Genomic DNA, 25,228 nt, shown 5'->3' on the forward strand with positions numbered 1-25,228 from the left:
TCATTCTTCTGCATTACATTCTTCTAAAATATCTGTTTCCGTCTTTCTTCTAGGCTCCTTTCAGGTACTAGAAGGCCACAAATAGGTCTCTTTTCCAGGCTGACCAAAGACAGTTCTCTCAGCCTTTCTTCACAGACAAGGTGCTCCATCCCTCTAATCGACCTGGTAGCCTCCCAGGTCCATGTCCTTCCTGTGCTGGAACCCCAGAGCTGGCTGCAGCCCTGCAGGTGGGGTCTCACCAGAGCAGAGCAGAGCAGAGGGGCAGAATCCCCTCCCTCCCCTGCTGCCCATGGGGCTCTGGATGCAGCCCAGGACACCTCTGGCTCTCTGGGCTGTGAGTGCCCATGGCTGGGTCATGTCCAGCCTCTCATCCACCAGCATCACCAAATCCTCCTTAGCAGGGCTACTGTGGATTTGTTCATCCCCCAGACTGGGTTGATATCATGAGTTGACCCAAACAAGGTGCAACACCTTGCACTTGATCATGTTAAACCTGCTGAGATTCCCATGGGCTTACTTTTCATGCTTGTCCAGGCCCTTCTCGATGGCATCCTGTTCCCCAGGTGTATCAACCATACCCCCAGCCTGGTGTCATCTGCTGAAGATGCACTCAATCCCCCTTTCTGTGTCACTAATGAATATATTAAGTAGCACTAATCCCAGCAAGGACCTCTGGTGTCCATCAGGACTCTGAGCCATTGATCAACACCCTCTGGATGTGACTATCCAACCACTTTCGTATCCGTCTAACAGTCCACTCCATCAATTCCATCCCTCTCCAATTAAGAGAAAAGAATACTGTGAGGGACCGTGTCAAAGGCTTTACAGAATTTCAGATAAATGACACCTGCAACTCTTCCCTTGTCCGCTGACATAGTCAATTTATCATAGAAGGCCACCAAGTTGGTCAGGCAGGACTTGCCCTTGGTGAAGCTGTGCTGACTGACTCAAACCCACAATCCCTGGTTTAGACAGTGCTTCATCCATTAGGCCACTGGGGCCGCTAAATCAGGATGAAAAAAAAGCAAGTTATGTCTTTGAACAACAAGAAGTCTCTTGATAACATATCCTGACTTTTATGGGACAGGGGATGGGGAGGACAGGGCTTTGTTCCTCCTTATATCTTCAGAAAGGGCAGCCCAGTGAGACAGAAGGAATCCACCTGGTTTCTGGAGAACACCAGTATTGGGACCTTCAGAGGAACCTACACAGGACAAAGAAATGGAACAACAGGGATCTCATTAAATTTAACAATGACATACACAAACTCTTGCACAGGTGAAGGAAAAAACTCCTTGAATGATAGAGTGGGAGGCAGTTCCACTGATAGGAACCAGAGCATGCTGGTAGGTGCCAAGCTGGGCATAAACCAGCAGAGTATCCTAACAGCAAAGGTGGTCTCGCTTTCCTGAGCTAGCAGAAGCACAGTGAGGAGGTGGAGGAGAGTGATTCTCCTCCTTTCCTTATTACTTGTGTGACTTCATCTTTTGGATCCTTCAGAAAAAAAAGAGAATCAGTAATCTGGAGAGGGTTCAGCAGGGGCCCACCAGGCCATCTGGGGGCTGGAGCACTTGCCCTGGAGGAGAGGCTTCCCAGTGCCTACAGGGAAATTTTGAAGCAGACTGAGTGAGGCATTTTGTATTGTGAGAAGACTACATCTAAGGACAGACAAATTTTCCTCCATGAGGACAGTCAGGTACTGCAACAGGCTGCCCAGAAAGGTTTACTATCTGTCCTCAGGGTTTTCGAAGACTTTAACAGATTAAAGCCATGCACAACATGTCCTGACCTCAGCTGCTATCCCTGCTGTGCACAGGAAGCTGGACAAGGATCTCCTGAGGTTCCTTGCTTGCTCCTTCTTGAACAAACTACCTCTAGTCAATCTACAGAAGACATAGACCCACAGTTGTGAGAACTGAATGTTACTGAAAGATGAAGTGCTGAAAGGAAACAATAGATGCACACTATTACAGAGAAAAATATTTAACACAACACAAAAGCATTCCTTTAGTACTTTTAGGTCAAGTGTTTTAGCTTTCAATATAGAAAAAACTGCACCAAACAACAAATCTTATAATCCCAGTACACAAAGCTACTCCCCAGTGTTTACTGTCCCTGGATTCTCAATTTCCCATTCTGCAGCTTTCAACTTCTAACACTCCGGTGTGGGAAAAAAGAGGCACTTAAGAGAACTTAAAAAACAACAAAACACACAACAGTTTTATGGTTGGTATTCTTGTGTAACTTCCTGCTCAAAAGAAGGGTACTGCCAGGATGAAAAAATACCCCTGCAGAACACACCATTCACTTAAACAACTGCATACTTCTCACAATAATGCACCTTAAGGGAGCCATTCCTTTGTCTGTGAGCTTATCTCTTAGCAACAGAACATTAAAGGGATAAATTATTTCAGTCAATTAGCACAATATAGCAATTTAGAATATAGTAGTCATAAAAACTTTCAATGTTTTTGATAATTGCTCTTGAACAAGAGAAACACTGAACAGAATGTATCTCCACCTGCATATACAAATTTAATGTGCTATTAATGAGAATTTATAAATTAATTAGTACACGTGGCCTTATTAACTATAATTTTCCATCTGCAATGTCAAGCGTTCCTACTATTCATTCCTAAACATGACTAAAATTAAACCAAGATTATTCATGGTAGATTAATATCTCTCAAAAAAATTTAAAACAAACTCATATACTATTTGATCAGAATGGTATTGCCATTTGCATTAAAAAAATAACTTAAAAATAAGTGTTCAAAGCGCCTCCTAAGTTGGGGAATTAAATTTTTTATAAATTAGAATGGCTTAAAAGAGGAGATTATAAAGTGGTAAAACAATCCTGTCATAAATTCTTTCCAAGATACTAATTAAGGCTTTATGGGCATATTAATTTATTCTCACATATGTGCCAGTTTGAGTTTTAGCACTAAATTGTAAGACACTATTTGTGACATTCTGGGGTCATTCTAATTAAGATGTATCCACAGCTTCACAAGAAGACACAGTGCATTAGTTTACGTGAGCAAGGGATATGTCTTAAAAAAAGTACTTTAGGAAGGTCAGCGATATACATCTGTATTTTTTGGATGGGAAAAAACCAGCAGTCAGCAAAAATAAAAGCACTTGAAACTTTGATTTTTTTTTAAACCAGAAATAATTGGAACTAAAACGTAGCTCTTTATTAATATTATTTGGCTTTATACTTAAATACAAGCTGCATACACTCAAATCCACTGTTTTAAGAAAACTCCCATGAAATATTTAAAACTGAACCCTTCCTGCTATTAATCAGGACTAAATTCACTTCTATGGAATTCTGAGGTATACATAACCTAATTATCCATACTAGTTTTTAAAGGACTGAGAATACATCTGAAAAATGTTGTTGGGAAGCAGGGAAATATTCTCCTAGTGTATTGAGAGTTATTGTTTCCTATAATCTCTTCTATCATGAGACATGTATGCATAAGAACCCTGTTGTTTGAATTTTTAAGGGCTTTGTGTGAAATACCAAGAAAAAAATGGCATGCATTCCTTTAAGTTCCATATTACTCCTGCTGCAGCTTTCTACAGCAGGTTTTCAAATAATTTAATGTCAGCACAAAGCATCCAAATATTGTTCTCTTTTTAATTTTTTAAGCTTATAGTAATGCATAACTACAATAGCTAAATGATGAACCCACCGAAACTCCTTCTACTAAGACATCTGTGAAACAGGAAGACAAAAATCTTAGACGTCAACCCAGATTCTATAAGTTGCCATTTCATATGAGAAATGTTGATCTGTTTATTGATCCTTTCTTTTTCAAGCAAAGAAGAAAGCTTACTGCAAAGTTTGTCTGCTGTACCTTCATATCCTTATAGAGAAGCAAGTTTCCTTCCTGTAACACAATGTAACGGTCTTGAAATTTGTTTCCAGACAGTAGTTTTGATGGCTCTTCCTTGTACTTCAGGTTGCCTGCTTTCACACTACCTTTCTCATTTTTCTCTACCAAGAAAAAAAAAGCATTCTGTTAGAGGATTTTACAACAGTGGAAGCTCCTAGTTTTTAAGTATTACTAGATATCAAAAAACTGAAATTACATTGGTAAAATTGATTTTGTATTATGCTATATATATATAAAAATAAATAATTATATTAATTATATATAAAATTATATTAATTATATTACATAAACACACACACATATATATACACTATATATTACTTTTCAATACATACTGCATATTAATGTATTCTGCATTCATAAGGAAGGCATTCTTAAATACACACACCATTATTATTTTAATTACTGGTGGGAAAAAAGTCTTCTCTGTTTCACTCGTATGATAACATGCAAAGAATCTACCAACAAACTTTAATTCAAAGAATGTTTTCAGCATATAATGTGTAGTTAAAACCAAGAGTATGACACGGATACTTTTAATCTCTGTGCTTGAGAGGCAAAACATTTCCATAAAAATTACTTGTCATGAGTCTGTCTGGATTTTTTTGTTTGTGTTAAAATACACACAAACTCACATATATTTGGTAAAATTAATAAAAAACTGAAACAAAACACCACCTCCCACACAAACCCAAATAGTAACTTTGCAGTCAGCTTTATAAAGCGTTTAACTTTGTACTGAGAAAGTTTTTATTTAAAAATAAAAGCAGCAGAGCTATCAAGGGCTTTCAGTGTTAAAGACCAGATTTTTCAGTGCATTCTTAGCAATTTAAAATCCTAAATAAAATAATGCAAAGAAGTATTAATAGTACATATAAACTACTACACCACCACTTCTAAGTATTTTCAGGTTTCCTATTCTGCTCAATATCCATATATTTTTCCACTACTTTCTCAGCTTTCCCAGTAAGTACTCCTCCCCAGCAAAAACATCTGAACAACAATTACAGTCATTGCCATGCTGCTATGACTCATGCACATAAAGTGAAACTCAAACTAAAATGGCACTTTAATAGTTGAAGTGAGGAAAAACAAAGGAAAATACAGTAATTCCTACTGTCTTAATAACAGAACACAGAATTCAGCAGAATTCTGAAGTATTCTTTTCTCCCTGAGGTAAACAGTGCTGGAAGCAGACAGCAGACATGAGAAGAGAGCAGGTAGGCAGATGCAGCCTTCTCCTCCATCCCATTCAGTATCTTTTCACCTTGAAGAGGGAGCCAGATTAACAGGGCTAATAATTACCTCCAAACACTACAAGCCTACTACTTATGACATATACTGGCTTTCACCACCTAATATTTTTAGCTAAGTGTAGGTACCTCCTGTAAGTCATTCATTTATTTAGGAAATACTGAACCAACTTGCTTAGGAGTCACAGAATGATACCACTAGCTTTTGTACTATATTGCTTTCAGGATAAGAAATAAAACTGTGATGTAAAAAGGGTGTAATGTGTATTGAAAATCTCTTACCCAAGCATTCAATTGGCTTTTTTCATAAAAATTCCACTTAGATTTTAAGCATGTGATATCAAAACTCTATTATTAAGAAGCAGTACATGATAGAATATCCAAAAATAAGAATCTAAATCCAAAATCAATATATTTCTACAATTAAAATCTGAAATTACTTAGAAGTCCTCAGTTGTAAGTGCAAATATATGTGCACAGTTAAAAAAAACCTGATTCTCTTTTTGCCGTTAAGAATATTTATTTCATGTTCAGAATAGAATATGAATCCTTATCCATACAATCATAACCACTTTTTTCTATTTTTTTTAACTATACAAATTGAGAATAGCAGAATACTTAGTGAAAGTAGCAGGATACTTCCACATCTTTACCAAGCTGGAAGACTTTACGTTTCTGCACAGCTTGCAACATGACAAAAACTCATTCTAAACTTCACAGGGCTCCTATGAAGGAGGAAAAAAATAGTTCTCTAAACTGATGATATTCCATATACTTTAGAAGCCAGCATTTCATTAAATAAAACTAAGACAATAGGGATGTGTCCTAATCAGAATGTATTTTTCAGACACAAACTTTACAAAACATGCTAAACTTGACAGAACCTTGCAACTAGCAAGCAGGTACACTTAATCCATGGATGATCGATCCACCTATGGTTTAGACGCTTGCATTTCAAAGAATATCTCTGAATAATAGCCCCTGTTCTCAGAAATCAATACTTACCACTTAAATTATACAACACTGTACTGGAAAAAATTCAAGGACCTATATACACAGAATTTATAGTAAATTTAACAAATAAATAATATCTGGTTTTCTAACAAATAAAACTTTAATATGAGAAAATTTTAGATAAGGAGAAGAAAATGGGTCTTGAAATAGAATTAAGCTGTTCTTGAGTACCTCTTATACCAAAATATGGTGCACATCTTGCCCTACTGAGTAGCACTTTAAAGAGTGCTCCTACAACAAGCATGAAAAGCTATGGAATTAATTGTCAACAACTAGCAACTAAAATCTGTAATAAAATAGAAAACTCACCACAAATTTGCTGAAACATATCAATACAAATAAACTAACTATTTTTTCCTTGAAAAGGAAAGTTGGTTTCTATACAAGAGAAAACATACATCTAGACCTCAGTGTAAGGTTTGGATCATAGAATCACAGAATAGTCTGAGTTGGGAGGGACCCTCCAGGATCACAGAATCCAGCTCTTAGGTGAATGCCCTACACAGGGATCCAACCCAGAACCTTGATATTATTAGCATCCTGCTCTGAACAACTGAGCTCATCTCAGTTGCAGAACATGAGAAAATAGTTTAAAATGGACAAGATGAGAATAAGTATCAAAATCAAGAATGTACTATGTATAAGGAACATGGGAAAAGTTGCACTGACAGAGAAGACTGTGTTAAGTTGCCAAAATGAAACGAGGCCCAAAGAGCTGTTCCTTATGCTCACTATTGAACAAACATTATTTCAAACAACATTATAGACTCAGGAAGAAAAAGAAGTGTTGAGAATGAAAATCTCTCAAGTAATATTAACAGAAAAAAAATTCTGGAAAGTAACAATTAGTCTTTAAGACCATTACATAATCAGGAAAGCAAGGCATATTCATGGAATCAAATTATAAACATTAAATTATCGAAGTCTTATTAATTTTACTGCAAAGTAGGAGGACATCCATCCAACCAGTTGCCCGTTTGTATGGGCTGAATCCATTCTTAAAAACATACTTCAAATCATACTGCTTGGACATCTGGCCCCAGCCCTATTATTAAGTGACAAGGAGTTATCCACATATAGAGTGTAAGAGACAGAAAAGATTGAGGTCTCCCCTTCTTCCTTCGAGCTAGCAGTTATTGCCTGTGCACATTGAGATGGAGAGCCCCACCATAACCATCAGTGCCTTGTACCCTAAACACTGGGAACATCTCTTGCCCAGTAACTTCATTCTGTATATTTTCTCATTCTGACACTATGTAGTGATGGATTCACAAGACTACTCTGCCACATGGAGTTTGCAGACATCAACACTGTAAGTCTGCAATATGGCAGAAATTTTCCTTTTCAAAGTACTGAGAAAAACAACATAATTTATTTGGTAAAGTTTTAATTATTTTAAAACAAACATTAAAAAATTACTAAATATAAACAGTCAAAAGACAGTGTGTCTACAGTAACATCAAACTGAATGGAATTGATGCAAACCATTACTGTAATAAGCTGGGGGAACAAATGAATACAAAATCTAGGAGACACAAAGGAGTGCAAATAGCAGCAGAGCTCTCCTTTACTACATTTTATAAACTGACACTAGCCTAATCTTTATGTGTTTCTTAGAGCAGTGATTCACACAATCCTTATGACCCATTCCCTCTCCTGATCTCAACACATACCTAGTGAGGTGATGGGAGTTCATATATCAAGCTTTTAATGAAGTAGGCCATTTCTCTCCATTCATGATCTGCTATCACACATTTACTGACGGTGCAACCCAACCATAAAAGTCATGAACAGCACACTTGTTCAGGTTCGTTCACATTTGTGAAATATGCTTTTACAGGAATAAAGCATGGAGGAAGAAGGCCATTACTTTCAGAAGAATAAGCACAATAGCATAAATTTTACTTCTCGAAATCAAGACGAGATATATAGAATGGAAAGATTAACACTTCCATATATGAGAAAGAGAGGAAAAGATAGATATATTTGAATGAGTCATTAGATAAAATAAGATGAACATTAAACCAGCCATCATGTGTTGCCATCACACATTATACAGTGATAGCACACAGAATTTCAACTGCTTGAAAACAGGATATAATTTTTGAACTCCCAAACTTCCACTTCTCGCAAAGCAGATAATACATACTGCACAGGAGACTTAAAGCCAGGTGTTATGTGGAAAAAAAAATAGACTGGGGCAATGTTTAAACTGTATATTTTCACTATATAATGGATCTGTATTTTAAGCGCTAGTTCCCTTTTAAAGGCCACATACCCTCCAAAATATTCAGTTGCTTGAGTATGTCATTCAAATGAGTATGTCACCTGGGATGGGGCAACCCTGGATATACAGACAGACTGGGGAATGAGATGCTGGAAAGCAGTGCCACAGAAAGGGACCTCGGGGTCCTGGTCAACAGAAAGCTGAATGTGAGTCAGCAGCCAGGTGGGCCAACCCTGTCCTGGGGTGCATGAGGCACAGCAGCACCAGCTGGGCAAGGGAGGGGATTGTCCTGCTCTGCTCTGCACTGGGGCGGCCTCACCTCAAGTGCTGGGGGCAGTTTTGAGCACCACAATATAAGAAGGCTATAAAGCTATTAGGGAGTGTCTAAAGGAGGGCAACAAAGATGGTGAAGGGCCTTGAGGGGAAGCCCCCAAGTATAAAGAGTGGCTGAGGTCACTTGGTCTGTTCAGCCTGGAGGAGACTGAGAGGAGACCTCATTGCAGTCAAAAGCTTCCCTGTGAGGGGAAGCAGAGGGGCAGACACTGATCTCTTCTCTGTGGTGACCAGTGTCAGGATAACAGAATGATCTGAAGTTTTGTAAGGGAAGCTCAGGTTGGATATCAGGAAAGCTTCCCCCGGAGGGTGGCTGGGCAATGGAAAAGGCTCCCCGGGGAGCAGTCACAGCACCAGCCTGAGAGTTCAAGAAGTGTTTGGACAATGCTCTCAGGCACAGGTATTATTCATGGGGCTGTCCTGTGTAAGGCAAGGAGCTGGACCTTGATGATCCTTCTGGGTTCCTTCCAACTCAGAATATTCTGATTCCGTGAAATTAGCTTTGTAGTTGGGAGGCATCAAATTAGATAACAGAAATTTCTATTAGCATACCATAGTTATATAAATATATTCCCACAGTATGACCTAGATAAGAGCAGTTTCAAGCTTCACAGCAGAAATTCACAAAATGTGAACTGACTGCAGAATTTCTGTACACTTTTATATTTCAATGGGAGAGCTTATAGTTTGTAGAAACAAACATCCATAATCTCTGTGTTTCCATAGGGAGTCACCACAATCCTCCGTAAATCTGTAATTTTTATGAAGTAGCAGTAATTCAGTTGTTCTGGGACACTTCGCTCCACTGAAAACAATTGCCATCCTCATATTTCCATGTAAAATAATTAAATTTAAAAAAAATTACATACCACTGTAGAGATTCACCATGTCTGCTGTTAGAAATCTCTTTATTATTAGATAGGCAGTGCCAGGCTCTGGTAGTGAACTCCAATGAAGAATTTGTTCTAGTACATTCTCTGTATAATGCAGAGGACGTTCTGAAAAATGCCAAAGAAACAAAACACAAAAAACTAGAATTAAAATAAAAGAGAAAACCCAACAATATTGGAGGCCCTCACAAGTTACATTTGTCTGTAAACAACAAGGTCTCATTGACTTTGAACTACAGAAGAAAAATACTGCTTTCAAAAATAAGACAATTAGGCACTTTACTGACAATACCTTTGCTGGCGGTGTTTGCACAGGTAATGAATATAAAATTAAACAAACAGTAGCCAAATGTTCAGTGACTCTTTTGTAATGTTAAATATTTCATGTAAAGACACTAAGGCACTGCTTTCAAACTAAATACAAAAGTTAGGACCAATTACAGGACATGCCTAAATATGATCAAACAGAACTGAAACCTGCAGTTATACTGTGCCTTACTGGCCTATGCTCAGTATGAAAATGAAACATCATAACTACCAATTCTCTGCATTCAAAGAACCAAAGAATTTGGAGTGATCACAGTGAAAAAAATGCCTCCAACTGGTATGGATTATACTGTCTGTTATTGATCAAAGCAGACTGAAAGAGACTTCTGGTTTCATTAGATTCTTTTTACTAGAGGGGAAAAGTATGTGGTCTTACTAGATCTTCTCCCTGTTGCAGTGGCTAGGGAATATCCAAACTTGCACCTGTGTATTTCAGTCTTGTACAAAAAGTACAGCAAGATTAAACTACCACTGAAGGCATGACTAGACTGTATGTGTGCACTGCAAAACTTCAGGTGCTCAAACACACATTTTTTGACAGGCATCATCCATCCTAGAAGAGAAACTCTGAGACCTAGCACAGAATTGAAAAACTGCAGTGATAAGAAAGCCCAGCCAGTACTCCATACAAACCCCAGTTCACCTACCAAATGAAGGCAGAAAAGATCTTGCAAATTGTCCCTAAATCTGCATTACCAGACCCAGCAGAAATCTGAGTGTCACATGAACAGCACAGCCTGATGCAACACTGATGTGAGTGGAAGAAGACACTCACATCCCTGAAGGCTTTCACCTGCTCAGCAGCAAGCATCTGCTGTAATTCATGAACCCACAAAAGCCTTAACAATGGCTTTGTGGGTTCAAATGTCATTTTATCTCCAAAGAGAGATTTTTCCAATAGATCTGTGTTCCCATTTGCATACCAATTTATTTGGGTCAGGTCTTGAGAAGAGCTGGGTATGGCTCCTGAAAAGTCACACCTCTATGACACTGTCATGTTGGGTCACACAGTCTAGCCATGTCCCTTGAGTACTGAAGGGCAAAGTATGCAGCCATAATCTCATTTTTCATTCCTGCTATGGTAGATGAATATGAAATGTCAACAGCTGCTTTGGGACTCTCCAGCACTACAGTCTAGCAGAAGGCATTTTCTAGAACACCTGAACACTAGAGCCTCAGAAAGGAGCAGCCACAAATAACACACTTTCATGACAGAAAAAAACCACTGCTGTTTCGGGATTTTTCGGCAAAATTACCTACGTTACCTGTAAAGCTGTGATACCACCCATACAAATATTTCATTTTTCAGATATGACACCAAAGCAGCCTAACAAGAATCCCATTTTGTAGATAGCAGCTCAACCCCTACTTTATTACCACTACTTCTTCCGGCCCTTTTGTTTTAAATGGTCAAACTTCTGAATTTTTGGGAAATTTTGGACTCTAATGTGATAAAGCTTAAACACTTGATGCCTTTGTACAAGAGAGAAAATCCACTTTAAGAAGAACTTTACAAATCAGACGCAAGAGACTGGCAAATCACCACATCTTCCTAGAACACCAGCACTCACACAGTAAACACCTACTGTTTTATTTATAGTTACATTTAAGACCATCTGTCATCATGGATTACATGGTACATAAATCATCATGTTGAAAACCATTAACTATTTTACTGGTAACACACCTCATTTACAAACTATCCATCAATCACTTATTATTAAAAAAGTATATACACCCTATTTTGTAGAAGCATATGGTATTAAATATTTTGCATTAGGCTTGATAAAATCATCAATTATTGCAACTTTTCTATATGCAAATAATTTAGCTGATTTTTTAATACTGCAATTCTAGTATTTTGAACAGCAAGCAGTCAACACATACATTCAATTACCCTTTCTTTCACTTAGGTCACCATATCCTAGTAAATGTTCTAAACCAGTCATTTTCACTTTAAACAACATTAACTATTAGTAGAAACTGACTTTCTATAAAATATGATTCTAATTTTCTTGCTTTCTCAGGGGTTGTTTTCCTGACAGTATATATTAAAACATAAAATAAAAACTTAAAAAGTAAAAAAAATTCAGGGTTGAGTGTAACAAGCAGAATACCACCATGCACTGGACAGGTAGCAGACCACACCAGGAAAAAATGCAGATGCAGAAAATTAATTTTTGAGAAAGACACCATGATTACTGATGTACATTTGAAAGAAATATGCAAACTTTTTTCTGTCATTATGTGTCACTATCTAAACTAATTTGTAAATGCCTCATGGTGTTTGTCAAATGACACCAGTAGAATCAACCTGCAGGAGCAAAGACTCAAGTAGTCTTTTAGTTCTTCAGAGTCACATTTGCACCAAATATTTTCTAGAAGTAATTTTTTCTGTGCTCTTGCCCTCTACAAACCTGTTAGGTTCAGCCATAGGATCACAGGAGTCTACCTGAGTATCTCTTTACTACAAAATTATTTTTATTTTGAAAAAGTAATTCACTTTTTCTGATGCACTGATTCTTCCAGAAAGGGATCCATGAAGAACACATTTCATCAACACAGTCTCTACTGACAGGAGTCATGTGATGAATTAGGACTTAATTTAGTTTGCTTTTTGGTTGGTTGTTTTGTATTTAAAACACTGGTGCACTATTTCACTTTGTGTTGGAAACTCTTCTTTCAGTAGGACACACTCTAATGTCCTGCCCATATTTATTGTGTTATGTAGGGCCTCTAGTGTCTCACTCTTAGCTTAGTTTTGTTTGTCTTCCATAGTCATTAGTTCAGACATTTCCATACCCCACCAAAACATTAGTTGTTGCACCTAAATGTGTGAAGAAGCTGTTGTGGGGCCTATCCGTTTATTTACTTTAATGTTCCTTTGGCCATATCTAGTTTGGTTTTCATGTTCCTGTGTCGATATATCAAGTTTAAGAAAATAAAATTCAATTTTTTTTCTGTTATTCAGTCTAAAGAAATATGATTTGTACTGCACTTGCAGGAATTATCAGGACTCTTCTAAAGATAAGAGATGCTAGCATTCTTTGTCAGTTGTCACCCACATCTATGAATCTGGAAACAAACTCTGTATTACATCTCTGTATAGCATCACCAGCAGACTGTAAGATGTGAAGAGGGCTCAGGATAATTGATTTTCAGTTGAAAGGGAGAATAAACTTCCATCCTAGTTTTTATACTGGCAGGGTCAAGACTGAGGTCATAAGTAACATTAGTAAAACTGAAAGAATTATTGTAAGCACATCTGAAAATCAAATACAACAAAAGTAACAAAAATATTAGAGCAATATTTAGTAATCTTATTTTGTCCACTTTCTTTTTTTCTTTTCTTGCCTTGAAAACAGGTATCTTCACTATAGAAATAAACGAGTTCACAGTCCTCCACTGTAACATGGAAATAGTTAAGATCAGCAACTTACTAGGAAATGCAAATAGATGTTGCATATTTCTGTCTCCATGTATTCTTCAAAAATTCCCTGAGATTACCTTAGGGAATATTCATCAAGATATGTCTTAATTAACAAAATCCCTACTACCTTACATTATTTTAGCTATCTCTAACAAGAAAATTCTCCAGCATTTTAAACATGCTCCAGCATGTATAAAGTATTCCCAGTGTTAAAGCCTCTTTACCATTCATGAATATTGTGGCCATGTGACATTTGCATTTGTTGGCAACAGAACCATATTTCAAACAAAATTTTCAAGATTCTGCTACATACAACATAATGCCACTTGCCAAAAACACACTTTAAAGTGTGTAAAGAGTTACATACTTTATGTCTCCTTTTTTCACCTACGTACATTAAACATGTGAATTAGCAAAACAGAGAAGATCCTTTCTCCTAAGTATGACATGTATTTTCTCATTTAATTTTTTGGAAAGCATTGTTGCTTATAAAATCAAGTGCTGATATTCTTAAAAAAATAGGGTTTTCCTCTGTGACTTACTGGTAAGACCTACTTTTCTGTAGCTGATGATTAATGAACTGCAAAGCACTGTAATATAAAGGACACCTTCTCAGCCCTTAATTTATAAGTAGTTTAAAACAATTCATCAAATAATTTCTGGCAAAGGGAAGAAAGAAATCATGCAGATGCCACAACAACCAAATGTAAAACATTGGCAAGAAGGCTATTTTTTTTTGTTTCCTTTAAGTCTTTAACCAAACTTTTGATTATATTAAGTATTGAAAAACTAAAATAATAGAAGCTGATTGACACGCATACATTTAAGTGTCACTAACCTAATTCTCCATTTTCAAGTACTTCAAAAGCAGCCCAGATATCATCTTTGCTGGGAATGATGTTTTTGATTCCTAAAACATCATTAGTTAATTCCTCTGCTTCCATCAAAGGTGATACCTGTAATACAAATTGAGTCAGTTTATAATACATTTCAATTACTGATTTCTGATACATTTTTTCAAAGTCTTCCTCCCTAAGGCAATTTCCCTAAGGATAAGAAAGAAAAAAAAAAAGGGGGGGGGGAAAAACCCAAGCATTGAGCTGGAAACCCATAAAATATCCATCAGATTCCAGCAGGCTTTCCTTATTCTTTTCCATGAGATTTAAGTTATATTTTTAAGGTGACTATTACCTTGGTAGCTTTAAATTAATTTTTTCTACCCCAGAAAAATTTGGAAAAAAAAAGCTTTCATTTTTTCCTGGGTGTGGAAAGATAAATATTAGAAAAGCACCATTTTTTTATCTTAGTGATACATATTCCTATTTTTATTCCTATTTTAAAAAGCATTTTTTATGTGCATATGTCCATCTATGTATATCACATACCCCATATATGCACAAACAAAAGTGTTTGAGAGTCATATGCTGAGCAGAACAAAAAGGAAACAAAACCAGAGAGGTGTAATAAAAAATGACAGAACACCACTACATGGAGAGGCAGATGTTTAAATACACTATGAATAGAAAGATCAAAAATCTCTATTATAGTTAGTAACAAGCTTTGGTTTCTTAACACTCAAAGAAAGAAGAAAGCCACAGACAAAAAGAAAAGAGGAAATGTCACTTTAGTGGTTGTAGCTACTAAACAGAACCACCATTCATTGTGTATTTATTAATGCTCTCATGTATTGCACATGTAGAGCTGGGAGAATTTACACTGTTGCATACTACAGCAAAACCATAGCAGGACACCTCCGCTTTAAAACTGTATAATTTTTCTTAAAATTTTTCTCAAAAATGCAAAAATGCATAATAATCAGTCTTTACATAATTAAGGCAACACAACAAATTCTAAAACAAAATATTTAAAAGAACAGAGATAAACATAAGTTCATACTTTCACTGTGTACTTATACAAAAACATGTATTAAAATAAATGCGAAATACTTCAAGAAAAAGTGCTTCATAGAAATTATTGTATCATTTTTATACACTAACCCTGATTATAATACTGCAGTCTGGCTCCTTTCTTTCCACATAAACTTCAATAAGCAAATCTCCAGCTTGGGAAACCTAAAAAGAAAGAATTTGAAAATTTGATTGTTAAAAATAAACATTTTAAGCAAGGAGAATACAATTATTTAACTAGTGTAAGGAAAAAATACCAATTCACAGATTCAGGAGAAAAATCCAAACCATGAATAAATCCAACCGAATCATATCAAACAAAATTAACATTAATTTACAAATATACATCCAAGTGCAGGAAAACTAAGGGCAACATGGCATAAGTGGAAATTTTAAATTTACATTTAAGACTACAAAGTCTAAGACATAAGTTTATCTCAGTATCTTAAACTGCCAGACCCATAACTCTGATTTGGAGGTTAGTCAGGTTCACTTCAGAATCAAAACAGATTAATAGAATTTAAAACAATGAAAAAGGACTGTAACCCCAAAGTTATTTAGTTAAAAGTGAGATGAAAAATTACAAATAACAGACTATTTCAGCCACACAGCCATACGTACATATCAAAAAAATAAAAAGTCATTACTACAAATAGTGTATTTATGATTCTTAATCACAATTACCTAATCAAAGAAGGAATTAAAACAAATGCTCTTGATATCAACCTCTGTTAAATACAGCTCTTCAAATTTGTTGGAGAAAAGGCTAGACTTTGCACCCAATGCTAATGTGGAATAATCAGATAAAGCAAATTTATGACATATATAAACGTCATATGCTCAAGACTAACAAATGTTATTTAAGAATGTCTAACAACAAAAAGCTCAGAAAGAAATTAGAAAGGTAGTAAATCCAACATTTTATGATCATGACAAAAAGTATGATGTATGAGAAGGGATATATAGTATTTTCCATTGTAACTAGGTTTGCTCATCTATGGCAATAAAATTATTTTCAAGGATGAGAAATTACTTTATTTTTCTAAATTAAAAATGTCTCACATTTTGCCTGCTCTAATTCCCTTTTAGTATAGTCATAAGCATCTTCAAAAGATTGCAATTCATCTCAGTCCACCACCAAAAAATATTTCCTAAAAAATAAGTGATGATCAGAGCACAGGAAGAAAAATTAAGGCAGAAACGGGGACTATCAGAAGGTGTACCATTCAATTAATAGGTAAATACAAAGAATTCATAATCAAATTAACACTAAGATAACAATTTTTGTCTTCATTTTTGAGAATGATATTGATAGTGATGCTACTTATTTATATACTACTACAAACGGAAAAGTTTAAGAAAAATATACAGAAATATACATATATTCACATATATATATATATATATATATATATATATATATATATATAAACAGTTCAGCTTTGGGATACATTTTGACCAATTTACAGAAGCTAAGATTACATTTCTATAGAAAAATAACTGGCAGTGCTGAATTTTAAAGAACATTCACATTCTGAAAACCAGCAACTTTTAAGTTAGTTTAGTCTTTGAGAATAGAAAACTAATGGAAACATTTGTGAGGAAAACCATTACAAAGCTACTTTGAAGAAAGCTGCTTAATTATAGTGGCACAGACTCAAAAAGGCTCATTTAGTTATAAAATTTGCTTTTCATATGATATTACAGAAAAAGGTTGGAAATAAGAATGAAGCTGACACATGATTTCCACTGGGCTCACATAAACAACCGTATGGAGAGAAAATGTTATGTAAATTACTGCAACAGCTGGCGTAAGTATATGGTGGACAGAAAATGAAAAGCGACTAATGAAGTGCCACCTGGAACAGAACTTCAGTGACATTTCAGACATGTGAACTTTGAGTAATTCAGCAGAAATTCAGGTCAGTTGTTCTCTGAACATTCTGCATCACCAGAGATAACAGTACTGTGGCAACCTGTATAGTCCAAAGTACTAAGTATCTACATCACTGATTTTCCCACTTATATGCACACATTTTGATGCAATGATGTCAGACTCTCAGTCATTAAATGTAAAGAATTCTTACAATTCTTAATTGTAGCTGCTTGAGGACTAAGTTTCCAATTACCCATGACACTTACATGATTACAGCACTGTTGTTACATCACTCAATTGCACCACATCATTACTTTTAACTCTAACTGGAAGCCTGTGGCAAACTGCTGTGGAGAACTGATGAGGAGAGCAAGAAGGGGAGCTGAGCCACTTTATCTCACACCTGGTTCAAGCATGACTTAGCATCTGTGCAGTGCCTGGGGCGATGCTGTCTCAGTGATGAACAGAAGAGCAGCCACACCTATGTACAGAGATGTTAAGGCCTCACTCCCTTTTATCCATGCCTAACTGGACACTTACCTGAGTGTCTTTCCATTTTGTAATAAAACTGTTCTCTATGTCCATTTGTTTGACTTGGTCTTCATTTATCTGTATAAATAAATAATTTTGGAGTGATTAATAACAGTTATGGCAACAATTGCCAATACTGCCAATCACGTTCTCATAGAAGCAGGTATGCAAAATATTCAATCAGTCAGAAACAGCTCTTTATAGATGGGACTCATTATTATAAACTTCATGGAATATATATTGAAACAGAGAGGAATCAATGAAAAGCTGCAGAACAATGTTATAGTGGCACAGTCAACTCCAAATCAAAATGGCTAATATAAATTGCTGCTAGTAGTAGCTTTTCTATCCAATTGGATTTAACATTATTCCTGGGTCTAAGGAACAAAACAAATTGTAATCACAGCTCAGAGACTAAGAACACAAAATCCTTCTATGCTTCCATTCTGATCAGGCCTATAAAATTTGATTAGAAGCAGTATTGTTAATAGTAATAATAAAAAAAAAAAATCCTAAATTTAGTAAGCTTTTGCCAGCAAGGAGAATGAGCATCATTTTGGAAAACAGTAGCTCACAGCATCCCATAAACAGTCTTTCCTACACAGGTTAAACTAACTGGGAAATAAAATTTAAAGCAGGACAAGAAAAACATTCACTGAATTAGAGTTCCAAAACCCTGTAAATCCTCAGATCTTTGAACTAGTAGGAAGACCATTTTAAAGCAGATTTTTATATTTTTGAATCTCTAACATCTGAGCAGTTAGGATACATATAAAGATACGTACATGAAAAAGTTGCACATAATTTTTAATTAGATCTTCAATTACATTGACTTCTTCACTGGTTTGGCCTTTAGTTTGAAATAAGCACGAGGAAAACACCATGGCTAAATTCTGAGGGTTCATTTGATTAATTTCAGAACACTTCTGCACCCTGTTGAAGGAAAAATAAACATATCTAGATAGTTTCATTGTTCCTTTGATTGTCTGAGACTCCTTTACAGAATATGGAGAGCACTTAAAAAAAGGTAACTACCTTAAATGCAATGAAAACATGTACTATTATTTATTTAATTTTTTTTATACTCTTTATTTCTCATTACAAAAAATGAAAAATTTCTAACTGCATTTCAAGTGATATCAGAACTACTTAGAATAGAAAACAATAAAACAAGAATAGAATACCTGAGTTACAAGGGACCTATAATGATCATCTAGTCCAACTGCTGGATTGCGTAAGGGCTGACCAAAAGCTAAAGCATCTTGCTACGGGCACTGTCCAACTGCACGGACAGGCTTGGGTCATCCACCATCCCTCTAAAAAGCCTGTTACAATGTTTGACCACCCTTTTAGTAAGAAATCCTTCCTAGCAACAAGTTGGTACTTCTCTGGATGCAGTATTGAATCATTTCCATGTACCCTACCACCAGATACCAGCACAGAGAAGAGATCAGCACCTCCTTCTCCCCTTCCCCTCCTCAGGAAGCTGCACAGAGCAATGAAGTCATCCCTCAGCCTCCTTTTCTCTGAAGCAGAAAATCCCAGAGTCCTCAGCCACGCCCCACAGGCAATTCCTTCCAGCCCTCTGACCAGCATTGCTGCCTTCCTCTGGACATATTCAAACACCTTAACATTCTTTAACTGTAGACCCCAGAACTGCACACAGTGCTCCAGGTGAGGCCAAATCAATGCCAAACACTGTTTCACTGTATTATGAAATATAAGCATATCCTACAAACTCGAGATCAAAGATCAAACAAAATGTGGGAAGAAATTAGGTCCTTCTTAGTTCCGATCCCTATGGTAAAGTTTTCATATCAGTTATGTTGTTCATATAACATGCCATTTTTTAGAGGCAAACACTTTAAACTACCACAGACTTTTGGCCATTAAATGCATGAATTCATACTACTTTCAGAACAGATGCAACCTCATATTAGTATCTCTAACTGGACATGCTTAGAAACTTCTTAAACCCAGTATGTAATACAATCTTTATCCAAATAATGGCACCAATCAATTTCATAATCACATAAAAAATTTTAAATAACATTGGCTATATACCTGGCTATGTGCCATAATTTCTGAACACAACATTCTGTAAAGAGAAGTTTCTACATATTCCACACTCACTGCAATTCACCAAAAATATAATTTGACTTGTTCAACAGATGATATAACATGGACCAGTACTATTGAACCTTGACACCTCAGAATCATCCTGTCAAATATTTTTCACAAATTTTCTGCCCCCTATTTGATCTAGGAATAAGTCATGACCTTTGGTGCTTAAACAAGTTTGTATTTTGGATATTCTGTACTGCTACCTCAGTTGTAAAATGAAGCACTGATGAAAAACAGGAAGGGTAGGTAATTCTCAAAGTCATTATGTGCAAAACAGATTGTGGAGAAGGACATTTTCACTGAAAAAAATATTTTAATTTCAAGAACCATTTGCAACAATTCTCTGGAAGACTAGTAGACTGGAGTAAAATGAAATTGCATAAAGAAGCTACATCAAAAATTACCCTACTTGGACACATACACTGGCAGCCCTCTCTCCCTGTAAGACTGCTCCAATCCATTGATTTTTATAGATACCTACAGCTAAAAATATAACCAAAGAAAAAACACATTATCAATGAAAGGAATTCAAATGCAATTAATTGCTGCAACTAGATAAGCTTTTGTGATTACTGGTGAATGAAACAAGCCACATTTCATATATTGTACAGTTATACTGAGAGCACATTATAATAATTTCTCTGCTACAATGCTTTATTTGCAATGACCTGTAAAGATGTTCAATTAAAGCAGCCAAAGTTGCTCTATTGACTGGTGGAAGACTCTGAATAAAAGCTCTGTACTTCCTCACACGCTCCTTTTCATTCTGCGTATCTGCCAGAAAATAATAATCATTGAGCATTAATAACAATGCACACTAAAAATCAACAGCAGTTCTCATTAACTATATCAGCAACATCTAGTCTTTTAAAATTACTATTTAGCAAATCAACCTCTTCTTCATAGAGGCAATGCTGAAAATATACTATTAAAAAGTCTACTATTGTACACCAGTTCAGGGAAACACCAATAAAGAGGGAGAGTTCTACATTCAAGCACCATTTGCCACTGTTTAAGACTAAAGGCCAGAACAGCAATTGCATTTTCTCTCAAAGTATATTTAATCTGTAGTTTGTGCATGCACATGCGTGAGTGCAACTCCATATGCACAAGTGCAAATGTATTTCTAAGTGTTCCCAGCAATGAGAAAGGAAAAGACCTTTTCGTATTTTAAATATTTACTGGAAAAGCGTCTGAGGGCACAAAGTAGTTTAAGGATCTAAGCATATATAAGGCTGATTAGAGGAGAACAAGGGGAAAGAGCTAAAGGGTAAATAAGTTACATATAGCTGAACAATGGCAAGGGCAATGGCAGGAATTCCAGTTTTGGGAATGACAATATCTGAAACACAACCACAGCTTTCTACCTTAAGCCTGCCTCTCTGTGCTGCCCCCTTATGCTCAGGGCATATACAAAGTTAATGTAGATTGCATTTAGTTAGTTAGCTTTTCCCTCTCAGTCCCTTGCTTCTCTCAAGTTTCTGAAAAGAAAGGACGGAAATCATCTGGCTGATTTATGGCGCTCTCCACTAACTACTGACTGTGTTTTGGTTTCTTTGGTGATTGGAAGAAAAAGTAAATAACAAAGCAACAGTTTAAAGGCCTTCTACTCCATTTTCTTAAATGTTTAAAGTCTTCCTAGAAGTACTCTCTGTATCACTTAACAGGACAGGATTTTCTGTTGTAAAGCTGAACTAGAATTTTAGCCATGTGTACAGATCAGGAAGGGGCATCATTGTAACACCATTAAAAAGAGCTGACAAATCTAAACTGCCTCAGAACTTCTGTTTTCTGATGCAATTAATCATGTGGTAAGTGAATAAACTCTTAATACTTTTTCCTCTAGTCTTTGAAATAGAGTTTAAAGGTCGAAAATGTGTAACATTGATAATATTTTAATTTCCTGAAAGTCTACTGCCTCATATTAAAGCAACATCCATATATTTGAACTTAAATAAAATCAAAGAGGAATATGCTTTAATATCTCTTTATAAAGAGAAAATGTGCCACACAGAAATATGCCTATGTGACTCCTATGCATTCAGATAGAAACCAACGTTCTGTCAGTATTTCCCACACATCTCTTACTGCTGTGCCTGCAATTTTATAGCACAGTTTAGCAGGGAAACCACTTGTTTCTTGCAGTTTGCAAATATTGCAATATAGAAACTAACATTTTAAAAGAACATTATAAAAATCATCTCTTATTAACACATGTCTATTGCAACCATGCCCCAAATATTTTTTCCTCACTACATTGTTTTGCCAGTTATGAAATAACATGGGTTGACACAGGGTAAGTAAATTAACAGCCCCCTCAAATTTGATACTGAAAATGTACATATAACCTTTATTGTATGGAATGTTATTGAATACCTTACCTAATGCAGAGATCCAGAATGGATAAAGCTCTTTAGTCAGAAGTGCGTCATCTATTTGAGAAAGAAAACTTTTCAGTACATCTGTCACATCTTCAAGTTGATGTTTCCCTGCTCTTAGTTTAACACTTCTTGCATCTTTTTTGAAGCTTTCCAGCAGTTCAGCCACATTGGAAGAATCACCATTCTTAAGATAGATTTGCTTGCTACCTAAACCTAAGGCACAAAAATACAGGAGAGAAAAATAAATGAATGTAATTTTCAAAAATCCCAGCCATCATTATATGAAAATTATATGTGAATGCCAAACAATTGTATGTGGTTGCATTTCCTAACAGTATCTTTCTGATCTTGTACTCATACTCCCTTTCTTAGTGAAAACACTGCCAAGTCTTATACCAAACTAGACCTCTTTGAAAAATACTCATCATAATAGTCAGCAAGCCTGGGATCACGATTTCAAGAGTATTCTAAAGGCATTTCAAATCCCCAAATCTCTTCAGGGCTTGGTAAAACAGTACTTTTGAAAGGCACAGTAAAGAGAAGAAGTTTTGATGATAGATATTATATTGCACATAAAACACAGCTGCTTTCACAAGAAAATTCCTTTTATTTTATTACGCTATGGATGAACTCATCTTAAGACTCAAAGTATTATTGCATTCATCCAACCTGAAATATTTTATTCTTAAAATCCTCAAGTTAGTAGAAAATACCCTTTTTTCTGATTTTTCTCATGCTCTGGAAGACATCACTTAGCTACTATTCTTATACATAAAAAAAAAAGACTAAAGTAAAATTAAAAAGAAAACATATAACTTAAAATGAAGTCATGACTACCTTTAATCACTGCATATGTTATTGTAGTCAATTTTTTTTTTCGAAACTTGAGTTCTATGCTAGTAATTATTTTTAGCAAAAGCTTTTTTTCTTACTTTTAGGCACTAGATGTAAGCCCAATACTACTATTTACAATAGAGCAGTGCTGCCCTATCCAAAGGTTATTTAGTTAAACTTCAATGACTCAAATAGAAATTAGGTGCTCTCATACTGACAGAGGTTACAGACACATTTATACCAAAGACAGGTTTGTACAGGGTTGACATGCATGTAGCAATCTCACAAGAAAACTCATGAATTTGCAGTAGTAAAAGGACACAAATATCATCTGCATATAACCTAATGCCAGGGGAAGTTATGCTTGCCAAATTTACTTAAATATATGGTAACCAACTAATCCTCAGGTTATTTCAGTGAAAAAACAGCAGCCTAAGACTGAACTCAACTCCACAGTTAATGCCAGCTTCCAAGATGTGTTCAGACCACAGCTTTTCCAGATTTGCAGAGTTTATTTTCTAGGCTGAGTTGCCGGCACTGGGGCACTGGACCCTGAGGCCAAGTTTCATAAGGCAAACAATGCAATATTTAAAATAGAAAAGTGTCCATAAAGGGCACTTACCAAGCTGTATTTCCCCAAAATGGCCATTCTCAGCTGCGCGGTAGTATACTGCACCATCTCATTAAAGAATGTCAAGGCTAATGAAGGGCACTTTAAGTAATATATAAAATTGTTCAATAGGACCTGGTGCTGGGGGTGCTTCTGTATTATACAAATGATCTTAGCTTGAATAAAATCCACTCTACTTACCATACTGTGTAACAAACGCTATGCAGCTGTTCACTATAATAGGGACATCATTTTTGCTGAGCTGCTGATCTTGTAGTGCATTACCATCTGTACCTGCTGCTTTTTCAATTGCAGTATACCAGACCATGAAATCCTGCTTTGTATGGCCATGGATGTATAGCGTTCTGAAAATTATGAAAATATTTTGAGTTCAGGAAAGAAATGAAAAACTGATGTTAGTACTCCATGGCAACAAAGCAGATGTTCAGAAAAGGAAAAAAATATATATATACTTGGATTAAGACATCAAGGCACCATTCACCACATAAAGCTGCGATGGTGGTCTATTGTTACAGCATCTTTTTTTTTTTTCTTACAAATTCATTTGTATTATCAGTGCTATAAAAAATGAAAGAAGATCCACAAACACTGTCACAACCCCTTTGAAAGCACCTGCCAGCATTTTAATTACTCTTCTTCAGTCTTGTTCCTACATTGTGGATTCATACGTCCAAGCCACGGTCAAGAAGGAAACAAATTTAGAGACAACTTTCAACAGTGTAAAAAGCTTTCCTTCTTTTGTATTCACACCCCAAAACACCCCAGACACCCACCAACCTCTTCTATAGAGTAGCTGAGACATATTGAACTCCCCTCCTTAAACAAGTATCAAAATGATCACCCACTACCACAAAGGTAAGGAACATATATGAAAAAGCTATGAATTGATGTGGAATAAATTAATGCAACAACTTTGCCTGTATTTCAAAGCTCAGCCTTTTTCTGACTCTTTTATTTAAGCATGCTACAGTAATCTCCTGTATGCCACCCTGACAAGCTAGCTTCTAAGAGAAAATACTAAAATTGAAAAGTTTAAGGGGGTATGTCCAACCATATGTATGTGTGTAATAAACAGCTGTTTAAAGTGTTAAAATAGTAAGCAAACTTTTGTACATATGTTGTCTTATCTTCTACTAAAGACAAGAAAGGAATCAATTTTCTCTAATGACCATTTATTTGCTAATTAGGATAAGTCAAAATGCTCTACTGAACTTCTATAAAAACAATTTCATGTAAATGGAAAATACATTTATTTTTATTATTTCATTTTTGGAAGGGGGAGCATCTTATATGATGAGGGAATACTTAATTTCATTTCATTTTGCTAATATCTTTCAATTTTGCTTTTATAAATGTTTCCATTCTAGCACTCCTGTCTTGGTAGGCAGTGGGGATGCAGTCAGTGTATTACACACAAACAGTCAGGATCCTAACTTTTGTCAGGACCCACCATACAGACCGAGCCATACAGCAGCAGAGTAGATGACACTAAAATATTTCATTCTACTGAACCACGTTTTTAGGAAGTCTTTACTTCATTACTTCAAAAGTCATGTTAACTACCA

General features: G+C 35.9%; 1 protein-coding gene across 1 annotated transcript in view; it reads right to left on the reverse strand.

Annotated features, from left to right (window-relative positions):
* The window catches only part of ARAP2 (ArfGAP with RhoGAP domain, ankyrin repeat and PH domain 2), a 115,234-nt gene that overhangs the window by 10,717 nt on the left and 79,289 nt on the right, over positions 1–25,228 (reverse strand). Inside the window, exons 20-28 of the mRNA XM_014311940.2 lie at positions 23,844–24,007; positions 22,199–22,411; positions 20,486–20,591; positions 18,479–18,626; positions 17,703–17,771; positions 15,377–15,451; positions 14,218–14,335; positions 9,602–9,730; positions 3,867–4,006 (exon numbers count right to left, since the gene is read on the reverse strand). Of these exons, the coding sequence (XP_014167415.1) occupies positions 3,867–4,006; positions 9,602–9,730; positions 14,218–14,335; positions 15,377–15,451; positions 17,703–17,771; positions 18,479–18,626; positions 20,486–20,591; positions 22,199–22,411; positions 23,844–24,007 (1,162 nt within the window). The remainder of the gene's footprint in view (positions 1–3,866; positions 4,007–9,601; positions 9,731–14,217; positions 14,336–15,376; positions 15,452–17,702; positions 17,772–18,478; positions 18,627–20,485; positions 20,592–22,198; positions 22,412–23,843; positions 24,008–25,228) is intronic.

Source organism: Geospiza fortis, unplaced genomic scaffold (genome assembly GCF_000277835.1).
Source record: "Geospiza fortis unplaced genomic scaffold, GeoFor_1.0 scaffold40, whole genome shotgun sequence".
In the NCBI taxonomy this organism is placed as follows: domain Eukaryota; kingdom Metazoa; phylum Chordata; class Aves; order Passeriformes; family Thraupidae; genus Geospiza; species Geospiza fortis.